This window comes from Pelophylax lessonae (assembly GCF_965119305.1).
Source record: "Pelophylax lessonae genome assembly, chromosome: 1".
NCBI classification, from domain to species: Eukaryota; Metazoa; Chordata; class Amphibia; order Anura; family Ranidae; genus Pelophylax; species Pelophylax lessonae.
Genome location: NC_138768.1, coordinates 870,443,193 through 870,467,729, shown reverse-complemented (window position 1 = coordinate 870,467,729; position 24,537 = coordinate 870,443,193). Strand labels below are relative to the sequence as shown.

The 24,537-nt window shown below is 45.1% G+C and overlaps 1 protein-coding gene across 3 annotated transcripts in view; it reads right to left on the bottom strand.

The window, feature by feature from the left end:
• FAM219A (family with sequence similarity 219 member A) overlaps window positions 1-24,537 on the bottom strand; it is a 185,868-nt gene that overhangs the window by 90,482 nt on the left and 70,849 nt on the right. For all 3 annotated transcript variants that reach the window (XR_014224830.1, XR_014224831.1, XM_082243030.1), the window contains exon 2: window positions 16,155-16,254. Coding sequence is in view for 1 of the 3 variants with exons in the window: in XM_082243030.1 (XP_082099156.1) it covers window positions 16,155-16,254 (100 nt within the window). In the remaining 2 variants the exon portion in view is untranslated. The remainder of the gene's footprint in view (window positions 1-16,154; window positions 16,255-24,537) is intronic.

The following is a 24,537-nucleotide window of genomic DNA, read 5'->3' as shown; positions in this document are numbered from 1 at the left end:
TTACAAAAATTCTGTTTTCCCTTACGTCCTCTGACAGTCGCCGCCCCTCAATAGTCTTCACCAATGGGGATGTCCCAAAGCAGTGTAGACATGAGGGGTCGGAAGCGCAACCGTCACAAAAGGCAACGCAGCACCCAGGTCAGAGAAAGGAACCTTATCTGAACCAAAAAAGGCAAACTCTGGGTAGCAAAAAACAGCTCCACAGGAGCAACAAACCCAGCACATCAACAAAATAAAAATAATAAAACAGAAGAAAGGCTGAGACTGTAGCCCCAGCACAGGGATAGCCTATTTTACTCCTAACTAGGCAGAAGACAAACTGAGTTGGGAATGCTGATAGCAGGGGGGTATTGGACCAGTGGGACAGCCCCCATAGGTGTGTCTATGTAAATTGTTTTGTTTTTAACAAGTCTTATGCCGAGCTTGCTCCTATGGATAAGAGGTCAATACCCATTGGTGAAGACTATTGAGGGGCGGCGACTGTCAGAGGACGTAAGAGAAAGGGAATTCTAAATAGCCAATCAGAATCTGAGCCTGCACACCATCTAAATCTAATCCTGAACAGTGTTTAGTTTCTTTAAGCCCAACTTAAAATAACCTGTCTGGTCACATTGTGTCATCACTCTCCAAACCCTAATCTGTAATGGAAATGGTTTCTATACATTGATCAAATTATGGCTCTAGGATCTTCTGAGCTATAAACCAGAGGCTGTGGATGGACAGTTGGATAAATAGTTCTATATTTAGGATGTGTCCACGCTATAAACCAGAGGCTCTGGTTGGACAGTTGGATAAATGGTTCAATATTTAGGATGTCTGGTCTATAAACCAGAGGATCTGGATGGACAGTTGGATAAATGGTTCAATATTTAGGATGTATCTGGTCTATAAACCAGAGGCCCTGGATGGACAGTTGGATAAATGGTTCTATATTTAGAATGTATCTGGACTATAACCAGAGGCCCTGGATGGATAGTTGGATAAATGGTTCTATATTTAGAATGTATCTGTTCTATAAACCAGAGGCTCTGCATGTACAGTTGGATAAATGGCTCTCTATTTAGGATGTATCCAACACCTCCACATTGGGAGAATTATCACAGATTATTCCAGATTCATGGACTACAATGGCACTCACAGCCCAGAACTGGGAGTAAAGGAAATGGAACAACCAAGCTTACCAGCTTCAGACAAGGGCGGGGTAATCAACCTACTAATATTGGGAGTACGATGACTTCATACGAGGCTGGAGTAATCAATCTATTAATATTGGGAGTCGCATTGACTACAGACGATCCCGAAAGAAATCAACCTATTAAAATTGGGAGTCGCGATGACCGCAGACAAGGCTGAGGTAATTAATATTGGGAGTCGCATTGACCGATTACCCCGGCCTTGTCTGCGGTCATCGCGACTCCCAATCTAATAATATTGGGAGTCGCATTGGACTAAAGACGATGCCGAAGTAACCAATCTGTTATTATTGGGAGTCGTGATGACCACAAAGGAGTCCAGGGTAGTCAATTAATATTGAAAGTTGCGATGACTGATTAGCCCAGCCTTGTCTGCGGTGATTGCGACTCCCAATATTAATACATTTATTACCCCGACTTCCACTGCAATCTATTATTATTGGGAGTCACGATAACTGTGGGCCGGGGGGGGGGGGGGGGGGGGAATCAATCCTGTGGATGAGGCCAGGGTAATCAATAAAAAATAAAAAAGTGGTAGTAAACTCTGTACTACCACTTGTACCTACAGGCAATCCAATAATAAGGTTTACCTGTAGGTACTGTTAATATCTCCTAAACTTGCACAGTTTAGGAGATACTCAGAGTGCCTGCAGCGGATGACATCACCGGCACATGCTCTTAGAAGGTCAGGCAATGGCGGCTCCCAATCGCAAACGCAGGAGTGACATCATTGTGCCCCTGGCCACTCAAGTAGCCGGAGGCAGCGAACCCGGAAGAAAGACCAGGGGAAGATGTCAGCCGTCACAGCCTAGCACATTATGACATTGCCTTGCAGGGATTTTGTTTTTGTTTTTTTAATCACCTGCGGTTTACTACCGCTTTAATATTGGGAGTCGCGATGACTGCGGACGAGGCTGGGGTAATCAATATATTATTATTGGGAGGCTAAAGACTGTAGACAAGACCAGGGTAATCAATTTATCAATATCAAGGGTAATCAATCTGTTAATACTGAGGGTACAATGACTACAGGCAATGCCAGGGTAATCAATCTATTAATATTGGAACTCGTGATGACCACAGATGATGCCGGGGTAATCAATCTATCACTATTGGTAGTCATGATGACTGCGGACAAGGCTGGGGTAATCAATCTATTAATATTGGGAGGCGGAGGACTGAAGACAAAGCCAGGGTAATCAATCTGTTAATACTGGGGGTACGATGACTACAGTTGATTCCAGGGTAATCAATCTATTAATATTGGGAGGTTGAAGACTGCAGACGAGGCCAGGGTAATCAGTCTATTATTGGCGGCAGTATCAATGACTTCAGATGAGGGCCAGGTAATGAATCTATTAATATTGGGAATTGTGAAGGTACGATGACTACAGACTATGCCAAGGCAATCAATCTATTAAAATTGGAAGTCATAGCTGCAGGTGAGGCAAGGGCAAATCAATTTATTCTTTTTTGGAAGTTGAAGACTACAGATGAGGCCAAGGTAATTGATCTATTATTATTGCAATGACTGTGGACGAGGCTGGGGTAATCAATCTATTGATATTGGGAGGCTAAAGAATGCAGACAAGGCCAGGGTAATCGATCTATTAATACTGGGGGTACAATAAGTACAGATGATGCCGAGGTAATCAATCTATTAATACTGGGTCGCGATAACTGCAGATGAGGCCAGGGTGATCTATCTATTAATATTGGGAGGCTGAAGATTGCAGATGAGGCCAGGGTAATCAATCTATTAATATTGGGAGTTGTGAGGACTGCGGATGAGGCCAGGGTGATATTAAATATTGGGAGTTCAGAGGACTGCGGGCAAGGCTAGGGTAATCAATCTATTAATATTGGGAGTTACGATGACTGTGGACGAGGCCAGGGTAATCAATCTATTATTATTGGGAGGCTGAAGACTGCAGACAAAGCCAGGGTAATCAATCTATTAATACTGGGGATACAATGACTACAGATGATGCCGAGGTAATCAATAATATTGGGCCGGAATGACTGCAGACGAGGCCAGGGCAATCAATCTATTAATATTGGGAAACTGAAGACTGCAGAGGATGCCGGTGTAATCAATATATTGATATTGGGAGGCTGAAGACTGCAGACGAGGCTGGGTTAATCAATCTATTAATATTGGGCATCGTAATGACTGCAGACAAGGCTAGGGTAATCAATCTATTAATACAGGGGGTACGATGACTACAGATGATGCCGAGGTAATCAATCTATTAATATTTGGTCGCGATGACTGCAGACGAGGCCAGGATGATCAATCTAATTATATTGGGAGGCTGAAGACTGAAGACAATGCCAGGGTAATTAATCTATTAATATTGGGAGTTGCAATGACTGCGAACGAGGCAAGGGTAATCAATCTATTAATATTGGGAATTGCAATGGCTGCGGACGAGGCCAGGGCAATTAATCTATTAATATTGGGAATTGCGATGGCTGCCGAGGCCAGGGTAATCAATCTAATAATATTGGGAGTTGCGATGACTGCAGACGAGGCCAGGGCAATCAATCTATTAATATTGGGAATTGCGTTGGCTGTGGTTGAGGGCAGGGTAATCAATCTATTGTTATTTGTAGTTGCGATGACTGCAGATGAGGGCAGGGTAATCAATCTAATAATATTATTGGGAGTTGCGATGACTGGACGAGGCTAGGGCAATCAATCTACTAATATTTGGAGGCTGAAGACTGCAGACAAAGCCAGGGTAATCAATCTATTAATACTGGGGATACAATGACTACAGATGATGCCGAGGTAATCAATATATTAATATTGGGCCGCGATGCCTGCAGACGAGGCCAAGGTAATCAATCTATTAATATTGGGAAACTGAACACTGCAGAGGATGCCGGGGTAATCAATCTATTGCTATTAGGAGTCGTGATGACTGTGGACAAGGCTAGGGTAATCAATCCATTAATATTTGGTCGAGATGACTGCACACAAGGCCAGGCTGATCAATCTATTAATATTGGGAGGCTGAAGACTGCAGACGATGACAGGGTAATCAATCTATTAATATTGGGAATTGCAATGGCTATGGACGAGGCCAGGGTAATCAATATATTAATATTGGGAGTGTCAATGACTGCAGACGAGACCAGGGTAATCAATCTATTGATATTGGGAGGCTGAAGACTGGACGAGGCCAGGGTAATCAATATATTAATATTGGGAGTTGCGATGACTGATTATCCCGGCCTCATCCTCAGTCATCCCGACTCCCAATATTAATAGATTGATTACCCTGGCCTTGTCTGCAGTCTTCAGCCTCCCAATATTAATAGATTGTGGACGAGGCCGGGGTAATCAATCTATTAATATTGGGAGGCTGAAGACTGCAGACGAGGCCAGGGTAATCAATCTATTAATATTGGAAGCTGTGATGACTGCGGACGAGGCCAGGGTAATCAATCTATTAATATTGGGAGGCTGAAGACTGCAGACAAAGCCAGGGTGATCAATCTATTAATATTGGGAATTGCGATGGCTGCGGATGAGGGCTGGGTAATCAATCTATTATTATTGGGAGTTGCAATGACTGTGGACGAAGCTGGGGCAATCAATCTATTAATATTGGGAGGCTGAAAACTGCAGACAAGGCCAGGGTAATCAACATATTAATATTGGGAGGCTGAAGACTGCAGACGAGGCCAGGGTAATCAATCTATTAATATTGGGAGTCGGGATGACGGCGGATGAGGCCGGGGTAATCAATCTATTAATATTGGGAGTTGCGATGACTGCGGATGAGGCCGGGGTAATCAATCTATTAATATTGGGAGTCGGGATGACTGCGGATGAGGCCGGGGTAATCAATCTATTAATATTGGGAGTTGCGATGACTGCGGATGAGGCCGGGGTAATCAATCTATTAATATTGGGAGTCGGGATGACTGCGGATGAGGCCGGGGTAATCAATCTATTAATATTGGGAGTCGGGATGGCTGTAGACAATGCCGGGGTAATCAATCTATTAATATTGGGAGTCGGGATGACTGCGGATGAGGCCGGGGTAATCAATCTATTAATATTGGGAGTCGGGATGACTGCGGATGAGGCCGGGGTAATCAATCTATTAATATTGGGAGTCGGGATGACTGTAGACAATGCCGGGGTAATCAATCTATTAATATTGGGAGTTGCGATGTTCCCATATAATGGAAGCAGCGGAGATATCGGAGCAGGAGGTAAATTGCCTCTAAAAGCAAACGAAGGGGGGAGGGGGTGTCCATTATTCATGGCAGGACTCGGCAGCCAAGGATGGGCCTGAATCCTAATCAATGAATGCAAAAACGCTGTAAACAAGATTTATCAGAGCCCCCTCCCCCCACCCACAGATCAATCTTCTTCCCCAACACCGAGGGGGGGGGGGGAGGACAGAGACAGAGAACGGAGGATTTAAAACAAATTATTCACATCTTACTAAACAGTCCGATCATTGCGCTGCTGTCTGGGAAGGAAAAACAGTCTTAATCCTGGCGGGGCGGCCCGTCCGATAGGCTGCTGAAACTAAAAGAGAACCTGTCAGGGCTCATTCTGCATCCAACAGCACACACTATCCACTTCTGGGCCAGGCCGATTTCTGACACTTGGTGTTTACAAGTTAAAATCTATTTTTTTTGCTGGAAAACTGCTAAAAAAAATAATTATATATATATATATATACAGTATATTAAAATTATTAAATTAATAGATACCCAACATGTAAATAGAGAACCCAACATGTCATGCTTCAATATTGTACATGCTTGTGGAATGGCGACAAACATTGGTACTTACAAATCCCCGTAGGTGACATTTTAACAATTTCTACAGGTTTACCAGCTTAAGAGTTACAGAGGAGGTCTAGGGCTCAAATATGTCATTTTTTTCAACAAGTTTTTGGAAAATGTGGAAAGAAAATGAAAATGTATTTTTTTTTTTTTACACAAAGTTGTCCATTTATGAAATATTTCCAACACATAGCATGTACATAGCTAAAATTGCACCCCAAAATACATTTTGCTATTCCTCCTGAGTATGGCGATACCACATGTGTAACACTTTTACACAGCCTGGCCACATACAGAGGCCCAACATCCAAGTAGCACTTTACACAAAGTTGTCCATTTATCCACTTTTAAGACTGGGCCTATTTTTGACACTTGGTGTTTACAAGCTAAAATCATTTTTTTTGCTAGAAAACTACTTAGAACACCCAAACATTATATATTTTTTTTTAGCAGAGACCCTAGAGAACAAAATGGAGATCGTTGCAATATTTTTTATCACACCGTATTTGCGCAGCGGTCTTCCAAATGCAATTTTTTTTAAAAATATTCACTTTTTTTAATTAAAATATAAGAAAACAGTAAATTTAGCCCAATTTTTTTCCATAATGTGAAAGATAATGTTACGCCGAGTAATTAGATACCCAACATGTCATGCTTCAAAACTGCGCACGCTCACGGAATGGCGCCAAACATTGGTACTTAAAAATCCCCATAGGCAACATTTTAAAAATTTCTACAGTTTACTAGCTTAGAGTTACAGAGGAGGTATAGGGCTCAAATTATTGCTCTCGCTCTAACGATTGCGGCGATACCTCATGTGTGGTTTGAACACTGTTTACATATGTGGGCGGGACTTGCGTATGCGTTCGCTTCTGCGCGCGAGCTAACGGGGACTGGGCGCTTTCATTTTTTTTTTCCTATTTATTTTATTTATTATTTTTTTCTTTTTACACAGTTTAAAAAGAAAAAAAAATGTTTTCACCATTTTTATTCCTATTACAAGGAATGTATACATCCCTTGTAATAGAAATAGGCATGAAAGGTCCTCTTTATTGTGAGATCTGGGGTCAAAAAGACCTCACACCTCACAAACTACACTAGAAAAGAAAAAAAAAAAAAAAAAAGCGGCCCTTTGACGTAGCTCCGGTCCTCCAAGACCATAGAGTCGAGTGAGGGCCATCTTGCCCTCACTCGACTTCCTGTCTCTGAGGATCCGGGACCGGATAGTTTTCCCCGCTGCCGGCGGGTCCGGTAAGCTGGGAAAACGTCTGGGACGTGGTGGGAGGGGGCACCTCTTCCCCTGCACCGTAAGGGTAATTCCACGGCGAATCCGCCACTGGGACCACCCTTATCTGAAAGCCAACCGCCCGCTGTTTAAAAAAATACCAGGGTTATGGCAGCTATCTGCTGCCATAACCCCAGTATTTAGCTTTTAATGACCGACGTATATAGTCGTTAGGCGGTCGGTAAGTGTGCATGTATATAGCAAAAATTGCACCCCAAAATACATTCTATAAAGGAAAGTGTACAGGAATAATCCGAGTCCATCTCCGATCTGCTACTATTAGCCATTTCAAATTCCGAATCGGGGATCGGAATTGGATTCGGATACTGATGAGAGCTCCCCGGTGCTCTCATCAGTCATGGAGAGGACCTGAAGGGCCTCCTCGCTGCTGTACATCCTTTTTGACATGCTGGCTGTGATGGGCTGTGCGACGGTTGACTGCGGATGATCACTGATGGGTGGCAGGTGACTGATAGGTGGCAGGTGACGGTCACTGATGGGTTGACAGATGACGATGACTGATGGGTTGACAGGTGACGATGACTGATGGGTTGACAGGTGACGATGACTGATAGGGTGACAGATGACGATGATTGATGGGGTGACAGGTGACGATGACTGATGGGGTGACAGGTGACGGTGATTGATGGGGTGACAGGTGACGGGCGATGGTCACCGATGGGTGACAGGTGACGGGCGATGGTACACGGCGGTACTGATTGTAGTCTCTGGTGACAGGTAAACTTTAGGCTACGTTCACATGTGAGCGTAGCGATCATGGGCAGAATCACCGCGATTCTGCCCGCGATCCGGAAATCATTGCAAATCGCGGGGCGCCTGTGCGTTGCCCGTGATTTGCAATAGCGGTAACATCGTGCAAACAACGCATGACGCCCCAAAGAAACTCTTGTACCTTTTTTGGGCGTCATGCGTTGTTTGCGCAATGTTACCGCGATTCGGCAGGCGGAAATTGCGGCAACATCGCACAGCGTTTGGGGTGCTATTGCAAATCACGGGCAACGTACAGGCGTCCCCCGAGTTGCAATGATTTCCGGATCGCGGGCAGAATCGCTGTGATGTGTATGGGTGTCAATTTCTGGGCACTGATGAGGTGACTGTTGGGTGACAGGTGCAATTGGGGGGGGCTGAGGACTGTGTGGGGACCTTTATTGCTGTGATTTTACTTTGACAGGTGTACAGAGCAGTAACTCACTGTTTCTAGCTCTGCTCTCCTCACACTGGAAACAGTGTGAGGGGAGAAGAGCTAGTAACAGTGAGTTACCGCTCTGTGTTTACATTTTGTGATCGGCTGTGAATGGATTCACAGCCGATCACATAGTAAACAGTCACTGTCAGTGACTGTTTACTACTGCCGGTGACTAGCGGTGTTCCTAGGGAACACAGAGCCACCGACATGACCGCACTGCGCGCTCCCGATCGCGCATGCGCGGTCATCTTCTGGGCTCCTCTATTGTAATCGGCTGTGTGATTAGATCACAGCCAATCACATGGGAAACAGCCATGCCCTTTGGCTGTTTCCCCCCTGCGGGTGACGGGCTGTGTCCCGGGGACACGCAGACACCGGCAGTGCAGGGCGGCACGCACACGATCGCGCGCCTCCCGTGCCTGAATGTGCCGCCGTCATATGACGGCGGCCCAGAACAATAGTCGCACCGCTCCGCCGTAATAGGACGGTGGGCGGGCGGGCGGCAAGTGGTTAATTGTTATCAGGGCTTTTTTTCAGCTGGAACTTGGTGTAACTCCGTTCCACCACCTCTGGCTCAGGTCCTCTGCTCCCTGCTCACCGCCATCACTTGTAAAGACGGAGGATCGGCTTCTGTGTTTACAAGTGATGGCTCCCACAGATCTGATCTACTACTGGGGATGGGGACAAGGGAGATGCAGATGTCCAGGGTGGAGAGTGGATGCCAACACCCCCATTGGATGATCTCCCTGCAAGTGAAAAGAGCAGAACCACCTACAGTGTGTGGGGAGGTACTAGAGACGGCTGGAAGCTTAATCTGAATACAGCATCAAAAGTAAGACATGTGGAAGATGGTGGAGCTTTTAAGGAGGGGGGAGGGGAGAAGGAGGCAGTGGAGGGGGGTTGCATGCAGAGGTCCGAGCTGATGAGGGGGGGGGGAACGCGAGATGCGGATAGGGGATGCAGAAGTAGGTAGCTGTGGAGGGCGGCTGTGTGTAGAGCACCCTATACCCTGCACTCTGTATACAGCGCACCCCTAAACTCTGCACTCTGTATGCAGCGCACCCCTAAACTCTGCACTCTGTATGCAGCACACACCAATCCCCACAAACTCTGCACATTACGCACTCCTAGTATTTAATGCCCCTGTATGACCCTCTCACTGTTTATAAAATGTGACCACCTACAGTGTGTGGGGAGGTACTAGAGCCAGCTGGAAGCTAAATCTTAATACAGCAACAAAAGAAAGACATGTGGAAGATGGTGGAGCTTTTAAGGAGGGGGGAGATGGAGGCAGTGGAGGGGGGGGTTGCATGCAGAGGTCAAAGGGGGGGGATGTGAGATGCGGATGGGGGATGCAGAAGTAGGAAGCTGTGGAGGGCGGCTCTGTGTGTAGAGCACCCTAAACTTTGCACTCTGTATGCAGCGCACCCCTAAACCCTGCACTCTGTATGGAGTGCACCCCTAAACCCTGCTCTCTGTATGCAGTGCACCCCTAAACCCTGCACTCTGTATGGAGTGCACCCTTAAACCCTGCTCTCTGTATGCAGCGCACCCCTAAACCCTGCACTCTGTATGGAGTGCACCCTTAAACCCTGCACTCTGTATGGAGTGCACCCTTAAACCCTGCACTCTGTATGCAGCACACCCCTAAACCCTGCACTCTGTATGCAGCGCACCCCTAAACTCTGCACTCTGTATGCAGCGCACCCCTAAACCCTGCACTCTGTATGCAGCACACCCCTAAACCCTGCACGCTATGCAGCTCACCCCTAAACCCTGCACTCTGTACGCAGCGCACCCCTAAACCCTGCACTCTGTATGCAACACACCCCTAAACCCTGCACTCTGTATGCAGCACACACCAGCCCCCACTCATTATGCTCTCCTAGTATTTAAGGTCCCTTTTTGACCCTCTCACTGTTAGTAAAATGTGACCATATCCACTATTTGACTCAGTTTGGAGGGTGTATGTCTATTGGGGCCGGGGTTGAGGTTAAGTTCCTGCACCTATTTTCGGAGAAAAAAAAGCCCTGATAGTTAGTATTCAGTTTTATTTTATCTGCAAGTGTTTATGATTTCTTTTTGCACAATTTTCAAAAATAAACCCCAAAAGCATAAACTATCACGGAACCATGATAAAACATTAATGCGCGCACATGATGCTGAGCCTTTATGGTGGAAAGAACTGAATGAAAAACAGTGGGCCAGGGACAGTCAAGCTGGGGAGGAAAAGGCTAGAAGATGAAGGGATGTCCTCCAGCCAGGAATTGAGGCGGAGCCTCTATCTGATCTGCTGCAGTTTCTAATGCACATTGTGAGAAGCTCACAGTGTGCAGTGAAATCAGAGGAGGCCATTTCAGTCCTGGAGAGGAGCCGGTATAACTCTGCAAGACTGAAGGGAAGGCCGGCGTTGAAAGCAGTAAGCAGCTTTATGACACAATAAGGACTAAGTTGTAGCAGGTGGAGGTAAAGAACGGCCATTTTCAAGAGAAGTAGAGCTGTATCGCGCCTCAGGTAAGTGGTCTCCAGATCTGGTGAGGAACCACGCTGGGTTGCTCGGCCTCGGATACATTCACAACCTGACGTGCCTAGCACAGTCTCTGAGAATCCTCCACAGCTCTGGCCTCTCTCACAATTACACCTAATCAGTCCCCGGGGACTTCGCTGTCAGTTTGGCGCGTTGGCCGGGTAATGAGCTGAGCCGGGATGGGTCACCAGGCGGAGGGGGAATAGCATCCCTCACAAAGGTAATGATGGCTGGCGCTCTGTGGAAATGTAATCACAGGCCAGGATGAGACGAGCCAAAGAGAGCGCAGATTATGGACCGCTTTGTAGAAAGGCCGGAGAGGAGGAAGAAGGTCAAGAAGGTCAATGATGAGAGCAATGTGTGAAGTAGAGGACATACAGAATACACAGTACAGAGAGAAGAGGGCCCTTCAAAAAAAGTAAAGCGGACAATGGCTTGGAAAAAGATGAACTGGGCCTGGTGCAAACAGAATAATTTGAGAGGCTTGTCTATTGTATTATCATTATGTCCGATTTATAGAGCGCCAACATCCTTCAATATAAAAGGGGGGACAGAATATTTACAATACAATTGAAGACCCGAGTGTTTAGAGGGCCCTGCTTGTGGGAGCTTATGGTCTAAAATGGAGGGGGCGAGTGATAAAAAGGTAATGGAGAAAGTAAAAGTTCAATAGTTAGGTAGAGGCAGGAAAGAGTTCCCTGAGGAGATGAGTTTTCAGGGATCACCTAAAGGTGGACAGAGCTGGAGATAGTCAGACAGATTGGGGTAAGGAGTTCAAGAGAATGGGAGAGGCTCTAGAGAAGTCCTGGGGGACAGCATGAGAGGAGATGACGAGGAGAGAGCAGAAGGTCTTATGATCAATGAGGAGGGCAATTTGGGTGATGCCGCCATAACCTCCGCAACTTTGCTAGAATACGGCCATTTTTAACCAATGACACCACCAAGCTTTTAATCCACGCTCTGGTTATCTCTCGCCTCGACTATTGCAACTCCCTCCTCATTGGATTACCCTTACATAGATTATCCCCCCTTCAATCCATAATGAATGCAGCTGCAAGACTCATCCACCTTACCAATCGTTTAGTGTCCTCCACCCCTCTCTGCCAATCCCTTCATTGGCTTCCACTCACCCAACAAATAAAATTCAAAGTGCTAACAATAGTTTACAAAGCCATCCACAACTCTGCCCCCAGCTACATCACTAACCTGATCTCAAAATATCAACCAAGCCGCTCTCTTCGGTCCTCCCAAGACCTCCTGCTCTCTAGCTCCCTTGTCACCTCCTCCCATGCTCGCCTCCAGGATTTCTCCAGAGTTTCTCCCATTCTTTGGAACTCCCTACCCCAATCTGTCCAACTGTCCCGTAATCTATCCATCTTGAGACGATCCCTGAAAACCCTTCTCTTTAAAGAAGCCTACCAGGCTACTAACTAATAACGCTGTTTCACTTGCTCCATCAGCTCACCCCCCACACCTATTGCCTTTTGTATCAATTGACCCTCCCTTTTAGATTGTAAGCTCTAACGAGCAAGGCCCTCTGATTACTTTTGTTCCAAATTGTAGTGTAACTGTAATGTCTGCCCTCATTTTGTTAAGCGCTGCGCAAACTGTTGGCGCTATATAAATCCTGTATAATAATAATAATAAAAAGGAGGTTGGTGGTGTTACTGGGGGACAGCATGGGAGGAGCTGAAAAGGGCGTTATAGAGCAGGAGGTCTTAAGAGGAGTGAGGAGGAGGGTTTTGGTGATACTTTGAGAGGAGGTTGGTGGTATTACTGGGGGCAGAGTTGTGGATGGCTTTGTATGTTGCTATGAATTGTATTCATTGGAAGAGTGAACTCCAGTGGCAGGATTGGCAGACAGCAATGATGGTCCCATCCAAACATCTTTAATAAGCATTGATTACGGACATTGCCCTCCCTGCTGGCAGACCTATTAAAATCATATTTTATATACAGACATTCATACATTTTCCTAAAAACGCAACCCAACATCCAACATTTCATCGGCCCCACTCCTTCCCCAATCGATCAAGCCTCTGCTACAAAATAAAACGTTTTCATCATATAGCCTCCATTAACCATCATGTGAAAGATAATCTCCATTAATCAAATAATCAATTGCCTGTTTGTGAACAATGGTTACATTTAAACTTGCTCAAATTTTCCTGGTCAATAGGATTATATTTCTGTGGGATATACAGATAAGAAAAGACACACCTTATTATTCCAAAATCCTGTAAAACTATTTAAGCCTTGGGGGGCGAGGAGACAGGACAAGTGCTCCAAGTGCTTTCCTATTTCTTGGAAATTGTTTTCAGTCATTTTCAGTTTTTCCTTCATGTTCCATGGGTGATGTACTCTGTATATCTGACCCAGTAAGTACATCAGCCATTCCTTCAGAGATGAGGGACGTATATCCCATAAGGTATTTCAATAAATTGAGGTCAATCAGCCACAGCTCAAGGATCCTCTAGCAACCTCTGGACAAATCCTAGGGATTCAATGAACCTCTGTTGAAAATTGCGCTCCTACAGGTTCATCAGGAGCAGAGATGTATAGTAACTAAGTAGAACTACTTCACTACTGTACTTAAGTACGGAAAGGCGGTATCTGTACTTTCCTGGAGTAGAATTTTTTTCTCCTACTTCCACTTTTACTTCACTACATTTTTTCAATGATTTCAATACTTCTACTCCGATATTTTTTTTTTTTGTGCTGCATAGTTACTCGTTACTATTATAAAAATTACCACTGCCAGAACAGTAGATGGCAGGTTTCATGAAGTTCAAAAAAATGTGTATAATGTCATGTGTACTTTTGACTTTTGACTTCTTTCTTTAATAACTACATAACACAGTACTTGTACTTTTACTTTTAGTACTTGAGTAGCAACATTTTTAAAAAAACTACTTGCAACACTTAAGTACAAAAAATGTTGAATACTTTAGTACTTCTACTCAAGTCACTTTTTGATCAAGTACTTGTACTTTTACTCAAGTATGGGTTTCAAGTACTTTATACAACTCTGATCAGGGACAAGCTTCTACCACTGGGTGCAGCACAGCCCTGAACCTGTAGATATGAGCGATTGCAGGGTCCATGCCAAAAATCTAGCCTCACTTCTTTGCAGCAGGCTCTGGCAATGTTAAGGATCAACTAATCCCGAAAGTTGAATGATGAGACTTTTCAGTCTGAGGTGGTAGAAGACATCTGTTCTCCTAGGACAGTGGTCCTCAACCCTGGCCTACAGGGCCCACTAACAGGCCAGGTTTGCAAGATAACTGAAATGCATCCCAGGTGATATCATTTACTGCTCAGTGATTGCAGTACTCTAGTCTGCATCTCCCCAGGGTAATACTTAAAATCTGGCCTGTTAGTGGGCCCTGAGGACTGGAGTTGAGGACCAGTGTCCTAGGACACTAGTATGCTGGCAGATGGCTGTCCTCGTGGCTTTGTTTTACCAGTGTCCAATCTCCTAAGGGCAGCAGCATAACCCAATGTACCTGAAAAATGTCATCCTGTGTCCCATAATGTGTGATTAACAAATATGACTTGATGGGTTATAAGAAGACACACTGACATAGCTTACCTTCCCAGGCAAAGATCCTAAAACTATACCCCTGCTAGAGACATCCCGTCATATAGCATTTTTTTTTAAAAGGATATCTGCAGTTACATCCCTTCCTATAATTACTTTAAACAAAACTTTACTCATGTGGAATATTCCAATCCAAATCATAAATAATCAATGGTCATACACAAAGAAATGATCTGACTGGCCCTTACTGCTGTCCCATGAAAGCTTGGTTGGTTGCACTGTAGAAAGATACGTGACCAAAGAGAGCAGAGGCACTATGAAAATATTTATGGCAGCAGAGGGTTACATAAAATGCAGGTTAAACTTTTCAAACTTTCTAGTTTTAGTTCAGTTGCAAGGTCTTTGAGAGAGCACTGGGGTTGTGGGGTCACTGATTGATTTTTCCTAGTGCCCACAGTTATATTGATCCCCTGATGAAAGGTGGGGGGCGCGTTGGTTCCCTGATGAGGGGGGGAGCCTGTTGCTTCCCTGATGAGGGGGGGAGCCTGTTGCTTCCCTGATGAAGGGGGGGAGCCTGTTGCTTCCCTGATGAAGGGGGGGAGCCTGTTGCTTCCCTGATGAAGGGGGGGAGCCTGTTGCTTCCCTGATGAAGGGGGGGGAGCCTGTTGCTTCCCTGATGAAGGGGGGGGAGCCTGTTGCTTCCCTGATGAAGGGGGGGGAGCCTGTTGCTTCCCTGATGAAGGGGGGGGAGCCTGTTGCTTCCCTGATGAAGGGGGGGGAGCCTGTTGCTTCCCTGATGAAGGGGGGGAGCCTGTTGCTTCCCTGATGAAGGGGGGGGGAGCCTGTTGCTTCCCTGATGAAGGGGGGGGGAGCCTGTTGCTTCCCTGATGAAGGGGGGGGAGCCTGTTGCTTCCCTGATGAAGGGGGGGGAGCCTGTTGCTTCCCTGATGAAGGGGGGGGGAGCCTGTTGCTTCCCTGATGACGGGGGGGGAGCCTGTTGCTTCCCTGATGAAGGGGGGAGCCTGTTGCTTCCCTGATGAAGGGGGGAGCCTGTTGCTTCCCTGATGAAGGGGGGAGCCTGTTGCTTCCCTGATGAAGGGGGGAGCCTGTTGCTTCCCTGATGAAGGGGGGAGCCTGTTGCTTCCCTGATGAAGGGGGGAGCCTGTTGCTTCCCTGATGAAGGGGGGAGCCTGTTGCTTCCCTGATGAAGGGGGGAGCCTGTTGCTTCCCTGATGAAGGGGGGAGCCTGTTGCTTCCCTGATGAAGGGGGGAGCCTGTTGCTTCCCTGATGAAGGGGGGAGCCTGTTGCCTCCCTGATGAAGGGGGGAGCCTGTTGCTTCCCTGATGAAAGGGGAGTATGTTGGTTCTCAGATGAAAGGGGAGTGTATTGGCCTCCTGATGAAGGGGGGTGTCAGGTATCTCAGGTATTTTAGATTATATATATAAATGCTGGTGAATGGATGGGGGCCCAGGGACAAGGATACAAACATTAAAATCATCCTTAGTTCAATATTTCCCACCAGCCTTGGACCAACTACAGCTCCACACCTCCAGCATGACCTCCTACACCTCCACCTTCCACCTACCTAACTTGACTTGCAGCGGGGAAGGTTTGTAGTTCATGGACACGGACTCCCCCTCTCGGATGTCGCAGTCTCCGTCTGCAATTGCAGCTGCTGCTGGATCCTAGAAGATGAAAAAAGAGAAATGTTATGTTTTTTTTTTCCTTATTGAACATAAAATGGAGTCACATTTTTCTAAAGGATCCCAGTGATCAAACAAAAATAAAAGTGGCTTCAACAAATTCCCAGTAAAATAAAATCGCTTCATCCTGTCGGATGTTCTGGTTGGCATAGGTTTATTGTTAAGATGCACAGGCATCCACAGATAAACATCAAAGAAGAAACCTTGACGCGTTTCGCACAATCATCCTTAAGCTTAAGCACTTTGGACGAAACACGTCAGGTTACTTTAATGTCTGTGCATCTTTACAATAACGTTACGGGCAAGCAAGACAACATCTTGTGACCTGGGTATACAGTATTGCTTTTGGCCCAACTAAAATAAGAGGAGAAAAGTATATCCCTGAGTCCCAGGCCATGGGGTGCAGGCTTGTCCTGATATCAATCAGGATCGCTAGAAAAAGGTAAACCGGAAAGGATTGCCGCTACTCCCGACCAGCCCAGATGGACAAATAAGAAACACTCTCAGCCTACAGGACCACACACCCCAATGTATTTTGCCTGCCCACCAGGGGTTAGGTCATAAAGAAGTCATCTCGACGCGTTTCACACAAAATGATAATCGTAAGAATGATTTTTGAGAAATGCATTAAGGTTTCTCCATTGACGTCCGTTCAACTGTGCACATCCCTGCGATTTTACAATAAATATTGCAGTCCAGCAGGACAAACTAGTGAATGACTCAGGTGCAGTTTACTGAATGTGATACGATTGGGCGCGGTCTGAAAGCCGAGATTTATAAAATCATAAAGTATTACATTCACGTTTTATTTGGTGATCAGTTTTGTTAGATATGGCTGCTGGTGCAGCACAATGGATAAACGAGAAGGCTCTTGAAGTGGAGGGAGACACGACACCTCACTTACTCGGCAGGATCCATATCCAAACATAAGAGCACAATCACCGCACAGAACCGTACAAAACTCATAATAGGATTTCTACCATCCTTATATACTTCACTGAGCCGAATATCTTTCCTCAAACCCATCCCCCCATCCCCATCCCCATCCCAGTCTAACCAAACCCAGTCACTGCCAATACACAACCCATGTGCCCAGCGACTGCAATATTGCTCTACATTTCCACCATATTACTGGAGCCTGTCCTCTATTCATATAGAAGAGTTATATAGGTGTATAAAGTAGGGGGACATTAGAGTGTAAGCTCCTCTGGTGCAGAGACTGATGTGACTGTGGGGGGACATTAGAGTGTAAGCTCCTCTGGTACAGAGACTGATGTGACTGTGGGGGGACATTAGAGTGTAAGCTCCTCTGGTACAGAGACTGATGTGACTGTGGGGGGGAAATTAGAGTGTAAGCTCCTCTGTTACAGAGACTGATGTGACTGGCTCAGGGATCTCTGTACAGCACTGCGGTATATGTCAGAGCTATATAAATGTATAATAATAATAATAGTTTGTGACTGTGGGGGGACATTAGAGTGTAAGCTCCTCTGTTACAGAGACTGATGTGACTGGCTCAGTGATCTCTGTACAGCACTGTGGTATATGTCAGAGCTATATAAATGTATAATAATTGTGTGTGACTGTGGGGGGGACATTAGTCTCTGTACCAGAGGAGCTTACACTCTAATATCCCCCCACAGTCACACACTATTATTATTATACATTTATATAGCTCTGACATATACCGCAGTGCTGTACAGAGAACACTGAGACAGTCACATCAGTCTCTGCACCAGAGGAGCTTACACTCTAATGTCCCCCCACAGTCACATCAGTCTCTGTACAAAAGGAGCTTACACTCTGATGTGACTGGCTCAGTGATCTCTGTACAGCACTGCGGTATATGTCAGAGCTATATAAATGTATAATAATAGTGTGTGACTGTGGGGGGACATTAGAGTGTAAGCTCCTCTGATACAGAGACTGATATGATTGGCTCAGTGATCTCTGTACAGCACTGCGGTATATGTCAGAGCTATATAAATGAGGAAAAAGATTAAACAGTAGATAAATAATGGTAATCTGTCCCACAAGTGCGATGTTGGAGTTCAGCTCTCGGTTATTGACGCTTCTCACACTCTGTTCTGGGATTGGAGATTTGTACAGAACCTGCAGCCGTTTGATGGTGGTAATCAGTAATTAGTGGGAATTTATTGTATTCTGCCTTCCAGGAATTGTATTGGATTTCCCCATCTTTGGGGTTACAGGCTGATTACCCCACACTGAGACCCGGAGTGACCCTGACACGGGGTAATCGCTGTTCTTAGGATGATATTGATGGAAGTCGCAGTGTAGCTCAGTACAATCATGGCGGATAAATAAAGTTGCCTTTTTAACTTTAGCTCAGCTTCTGTACTTGCTGGGTGGTGCCAACAATCCACTGACTTCACTTATTGCTGAAATAGTTCTAACCACTTCCGCCCCGGAAGATTTACCCCCCTTCATGAGCAGGGCATTTTTTGCGATACGGCACTGCATTATTTTAACTGAAAATTGCGTGGTCGTGCGACGTTGTACCCAAAAAAAAAAAAAAAATTGACGTCCTTTTTTTCCCCAAAAACAGAGCTTTCATTTGGTGGTATTTGATCACCTGTGCGATTTTTATTTTTTGCGCTATAAACAAAGAAAGGCAGAAAATGTTTGGGAAAAAAATAAATAAATATATATATATATATATATATATATATATATATATATATATATATATATATATATATATATTATCAAAGGATGTTGTAGAATATTAAAACTAGTAAAATAAAACTATAACACTAGCAGTGCTAAAAAAGAAACGAACTGCTGTGTAAAACAAAGTCCTTGGCAGCTCATGTGATATGTAAGCATACAGTCCATACAGTGATTAATCCGGCAAAATCCATCCACCAGGGTAGGGGGAGTGAAGGGTCTTGACTGTTCTACCAAGCTTCCACCACACTGCGGTGCTCCCCCCCTTAAATGGAACACTCACCAGAAAGCGGTGAACAAAAAGCCTTCAAATAAATCCACCAATCGACGGGTATAGGAATCACTGCTGGACATCACCTAGCTCCTTCCTCCTCCAATTTTCCTCCGTTCAAAGCACATGCAATTGAACAAAGTGGGGGCAACAATAGTGTAATTCCGCAAAATGTTTATTTGAAAGCAACACACAATTAAAGCCCCTCTCCCCTCCAGATGTCTACTTACAGGAGGGCAATGGAGTGAAGGCATACAGATAAAAATATGGTCATCACAAGCAATTCCTGCAGCCTATTAGGAATCCTGGAGGACGTCCTGTGTGAAATACAAAGCGACCGCGCACATCAGCTCTGACGTTTCGTCTTCTCGACTTCTTCAGGATTCCTAATAGGCTGCAGGAATTGCTTGTGATGACCATCCGGTGTGCATATTTTTATCTTATAGTTTTATTTTACTAGTTTTAATATTCTACAACACCTTTGATAGTATCTGTTTCTGTATAGCAGCTGCTTTGAGACTTTACGTCTTCTTAACACATTTTATTCCATCACTGTTGCCATTTACCCATTTTTAGTATTGTGCACGGGGTGAGTTATTTTATGAGACTGATACTCTTGTCATACATATATTTTGACTCTTTTGTTTGTATATATATATATATATATATATATATATATATATATATATATATATATATATATATATATATATATATATATATATATATATATATATATAAATATAAATATAAATATATATATACACACACACACACACACACAATATATATATATGTGTGTGTGGGAAAAAAATATATATATATAAATAATGTGTGTATGTATGTATGTGTGATATATATATATATATATATATATATATATATATATATATATATATATATATATATATATATACACAGTGGGTACGGAAAGTATTCAGACCCCCTTAAATTTTTCACTCTTTGTTATATTGCAGCCATTTGCTAAAATCATTTATGTTCATTCTTCTTCCTCATGAATGTACACATAGCACCCCATACTGACAGAAAAACACAGAATTGTTGACATTGTTGCAGATTTATTAAAAAAGAAAAACTGAAATATCACATGGTCCTAAGTATTCAGACCCTTTGCTGTGACACTCATATATTTAACTCAGGTGCTTTCCATTTCTTCTGATCATCCTTGAGATGGTTCTACACCTTCATTTGAGTCCAGCTGTGTTTGATTATACTGATTGGACTTGATTAGGAAAGCCACACACCTGTCTATATAAGACCTTCCAGATCACAATGCATGTCAGAGCAAATGAGAATCATGAGGTCAAAGGAACTGCCTGAAGAGCTCAGAGACAGAATTGTGGCAAGGCACAGATCTGGCCAAGGTTACAAAAAGATTTCTGCTGCACTTAAGGTTCCTAAGAGCACAGTGGCCTCCATAATCCTCAAATGGAAGACGTTTGGGACAACCAGAACCCTTCCTAGAGCTGGCCGTCCGGCCAAACTGAGCTATCGGGGGAGAAGAGCCTTGGTGAGAGAGGTAAAGAAGAACCCAAAGATCACTGTGGCTGAGCTCCAGAGATGCAGTCAGGAGATGGGAGAAAGTTGTAGAAAGTCAACCATCACTGCAGCCCTCCACCAGTCGGGGCTTTATGGCAGAGTGGCCCGACGGAAGCCTCTCCTCAGTGTAAGACACATGAAAGCCCGCATGGAGTTTGCTAAAAAACACCTGAAGGACTCCAAGATGGTGAGAAATAAGATTCTCTGGTCTGATGAGACCAAAATAGAACTTTTTGGCCTTAATTCTAAGCGGTATGTGTGGAGAAAACCAGGCACTGCTCATCACCTGTCCAATACAGTCCCAACAGTGAAGCATGGTGGTGGCCGCATCATGCTGTGGGGGTGTTTTTCAGCTGCAGGGACAGGACGACTGGTTGCAATCGAGGGAAAGATGAATGCGGCCAAGTACAGGGATATCCTGGACAAAAACCTTCTCCAGAGTGCTCTGGACCTCAGACTGGGCCGAAGGTTTACCTTCCAACAAGACAATGACCCTAAGCACACAGCTAAAATAACGAAGGAGTGGCTTCACAACAACTCCGTGACTGTTCTTGAATGGCCCAGCCAGAGCCCTGACTTAAACCCAATTGAGCATCTCTGGAGAGACCTAAAAATGGCTGTCCACCAACGTTTACCATCCAACCTGACAGAACTGGAGAGGATCTGCAAGGAGGAATGGCAGAGGATCACCAAATCCAGGTGTGAAAGACTTGTTGCATCTTTCCCAAAAAGACTCCTGGCTGTATTAGATCAAAAGGGGGCTTCTACTAAATACTGAGCAAAGGGTCTGAATACTTAGGACCATGTGATATTTCAGTTTTTCTTTTTTAATAAATCTGCAACAATGTCAACAATTCTGTGTTTTTCTGTCAGTATGGGGTGCTATGTGTACATTCATGAGGAAGAAGAATGAACTTAAATGATTTTAGCAAATGGCTGCAATATAACAAAGAGTGAAAAATTTAAGGGGGTCTGAATACTTTCCGTACCCACTGTAATATATATATATATATATATATATATATATATATATATATATATATATATATATATATATATATATACATATATACACACACACACATACATACATCCATCCAATTTCTTCATCAATTTAGGCCATATTTTTGCAGAAAGAAAAATCCAAAGCAGCGTATATTGATTGGCTTGCGCAAAAGTTATCGCGTCTACAAGTTATAGGATATTTTTATGGAAGTTTAATTTTTTTATTATTGTTTTTACTAGTAATGGCGGTGATCAGCAGTTTTTAGCGGGACTGCGACATTGTGGCGGACAAATCTGACACCAAGCGGTGCTTTTTGGGGACCGATGATACCAATACAGTGATAAAAGAAAAATGCAGTCACTGTACTAATGACACTGGCAGGGAAGAGGTTAACATCAGGGGTGATGAAGTGATGAAAGGGTTAAATGTGTCTTTTTTCATACATCATAGGTTGAACTGGATGGACTGATGTCTTTTTTCAACCTCACTAACTATGTAACTATGTGCTCCTAGGGAGTGCTTTTTAACTGTGGGAAAACAGAGATCCGTGTTCCTGCTTAGCAGAAATGGCGGTCTGCCTTGTTTACATAGGCAGACCGCCGTTCTGCCTCTCCTGAGAACAATCGCAGGGTGACCTGCGCCCGCTGTGTCCAATCACAGCGGGCGCAGGTTGACAGCACGCGCGCCCCCAGACCCAGTGCACAAAATCACATACAGGTACGCGATTTTGAGCAGGAGGGCCGCCCTGTCGCAGTAGATCTCTGGCCTGGCTATTCCAAACCTTCAGCCCCTCCCTCCTGTTCCTGGGTCCCAGTACGGACCTCTGGCTCACACTTCAATAGGCAGAGACCGTTAGTCACAGCTCTGTTCTCTGCCCCTCCTGTGTTCACTGGAATGCTGGACTGTGGGAGTGGGAAGAGCGCTGAGAGGCTGAGTCAGCTGCTGGTCAGGCATCTGGTTGGATCCTGACATTATGGTCGGGATCCCTTCAGAGCCTGGACTGGGTTTGTGACGGGCTTTAGCCTGCTGTCAGCTGAATCTGGGACACAAGCGTGCCGAACTAAGTGCACTCCCTGTGATCCCCAGAAGTACGGCCAAAAATGCTTTGACCATACTCCTCCTTGAAGTCCACCATCTGTGTCCCTCTCCGGTGCCACTTCCAATGACAACTTGCAATACCAAGCTACAGTCTATGGCCGTGCCAGTCGGTCGCCTCTTCATGATGCCATTGTGCTATGTAGTCTTCCAGGGCTTGAGAAGACCCCAACAGCCAAAAATGAGTGTCCATGTCACTCAAAGAATGACCTCTCCTTCTCCGCAGTAATGAAGATAGACGACCTGGGACCCAGTGCAAAATGTAACCGTGGAATTGGTAAGAAAGGGCTTTTAGATAGGGATTAGATGGGGAGGGGGGGGATTTAAAATAGCTGCAAACCTCAGACATAAAATATGAACAAAGCATATCCCTCTATAGCAGTGGTTCTCAACTCCGGTCCTCAGGACCCACTAACAGGCCATATTTTAAGTATCACCTTGGAGAGATGCAGACTAGAATACTGCAATCACTGAGCAGCAAAATATATCACCTGTGATGTATTTCAGCTATCTTGAAAACCTGGCCTGTCAGTGGGTCCCGAGGCCCGGAGATGAGAACCACTGCTCTATATATATATATATATATAGTGTGTACTTGTCTCAATCCAGAGCACTAAGTGTCATTTCTGCCTGCTGCCTCCTTCCTCTGCTATCAACAGGAGTCCCTTCTGACAAGTTTTCCTGACACCAAGAAGGTGACAGGGGAGGGAGCTCCAGCACCCAGCCTGTAATTGACAGCCTTAACTCTGTTCCCACGTGCTGTGTGGAGGGGGGCTGTCCCTTCCTTCCAATCCGCTTTCAAAGCTCTCCTCATTGAGCTCTGCAGAGTGTAACTTTAGCTCCCCGCCCCCTTTTTTCTAACAGCTCAGACAAGCTGTATACTGTAAATGTGGCACTTTTAATAGATATAGAGAAGAGAAGAATGCAGATAAACAGGTACAACTTACATAGGAGGATTGGTTTCATCTCTGCGTATCACCTGAGGCCAGTCACTTCACTGGGTATATGTATGGCAGGGGTCTCCAAACTTTCTAAAAAAGGGCCAGTTTACTGCTCTTTAGACTTTAGAGAGGCCAGAGTGTGGCCAGTGGGAGTGGAAAATGTCCTGGCATTAGTGGGGGGTAAACATTGCCCCATCTTTAGTATTAGGGGGAGAAATAGTGCCCCATTGGGGTCACTGGAAGGACTAGTGCCCCGTCATTGGGTTCAGTGGAAGGATTAGTGCCCCATCATTTGGTGTCAGTGGGAGGACTAGTGCCCCATCATTGGAGTCAGTGGGATAAATAGTTCCCCATCACTTGCTGTCAGTAGGAGGAATAGTACCACATCATTTGGTGTCAGTGGGAGGAGTAGTGTCCTATCATTTGCTGTCAGGAGGAGGAATAGTGCCCCCATCATTTGGTGCCAGTGTGAGGACTAGTGCCCCATCATTTGGTGCCAGTGTGAGGACTAGTGCCCCATCGTTTGGTGCCAGTGGGGAGGACTAGTGCCCCATCATTTGGTGCCAGTGGGGGGACTAGTGCCCCATCATTTGGTGCCAGTGGGGGGACTAGTGCCCCATCATTTGGTGCTAGTGGGGGGACTAGTGCCCCATCATTTGGTGCCAGTGGGAGGACTAGTGCCCCATCATTTGGTGTCAGTGGGA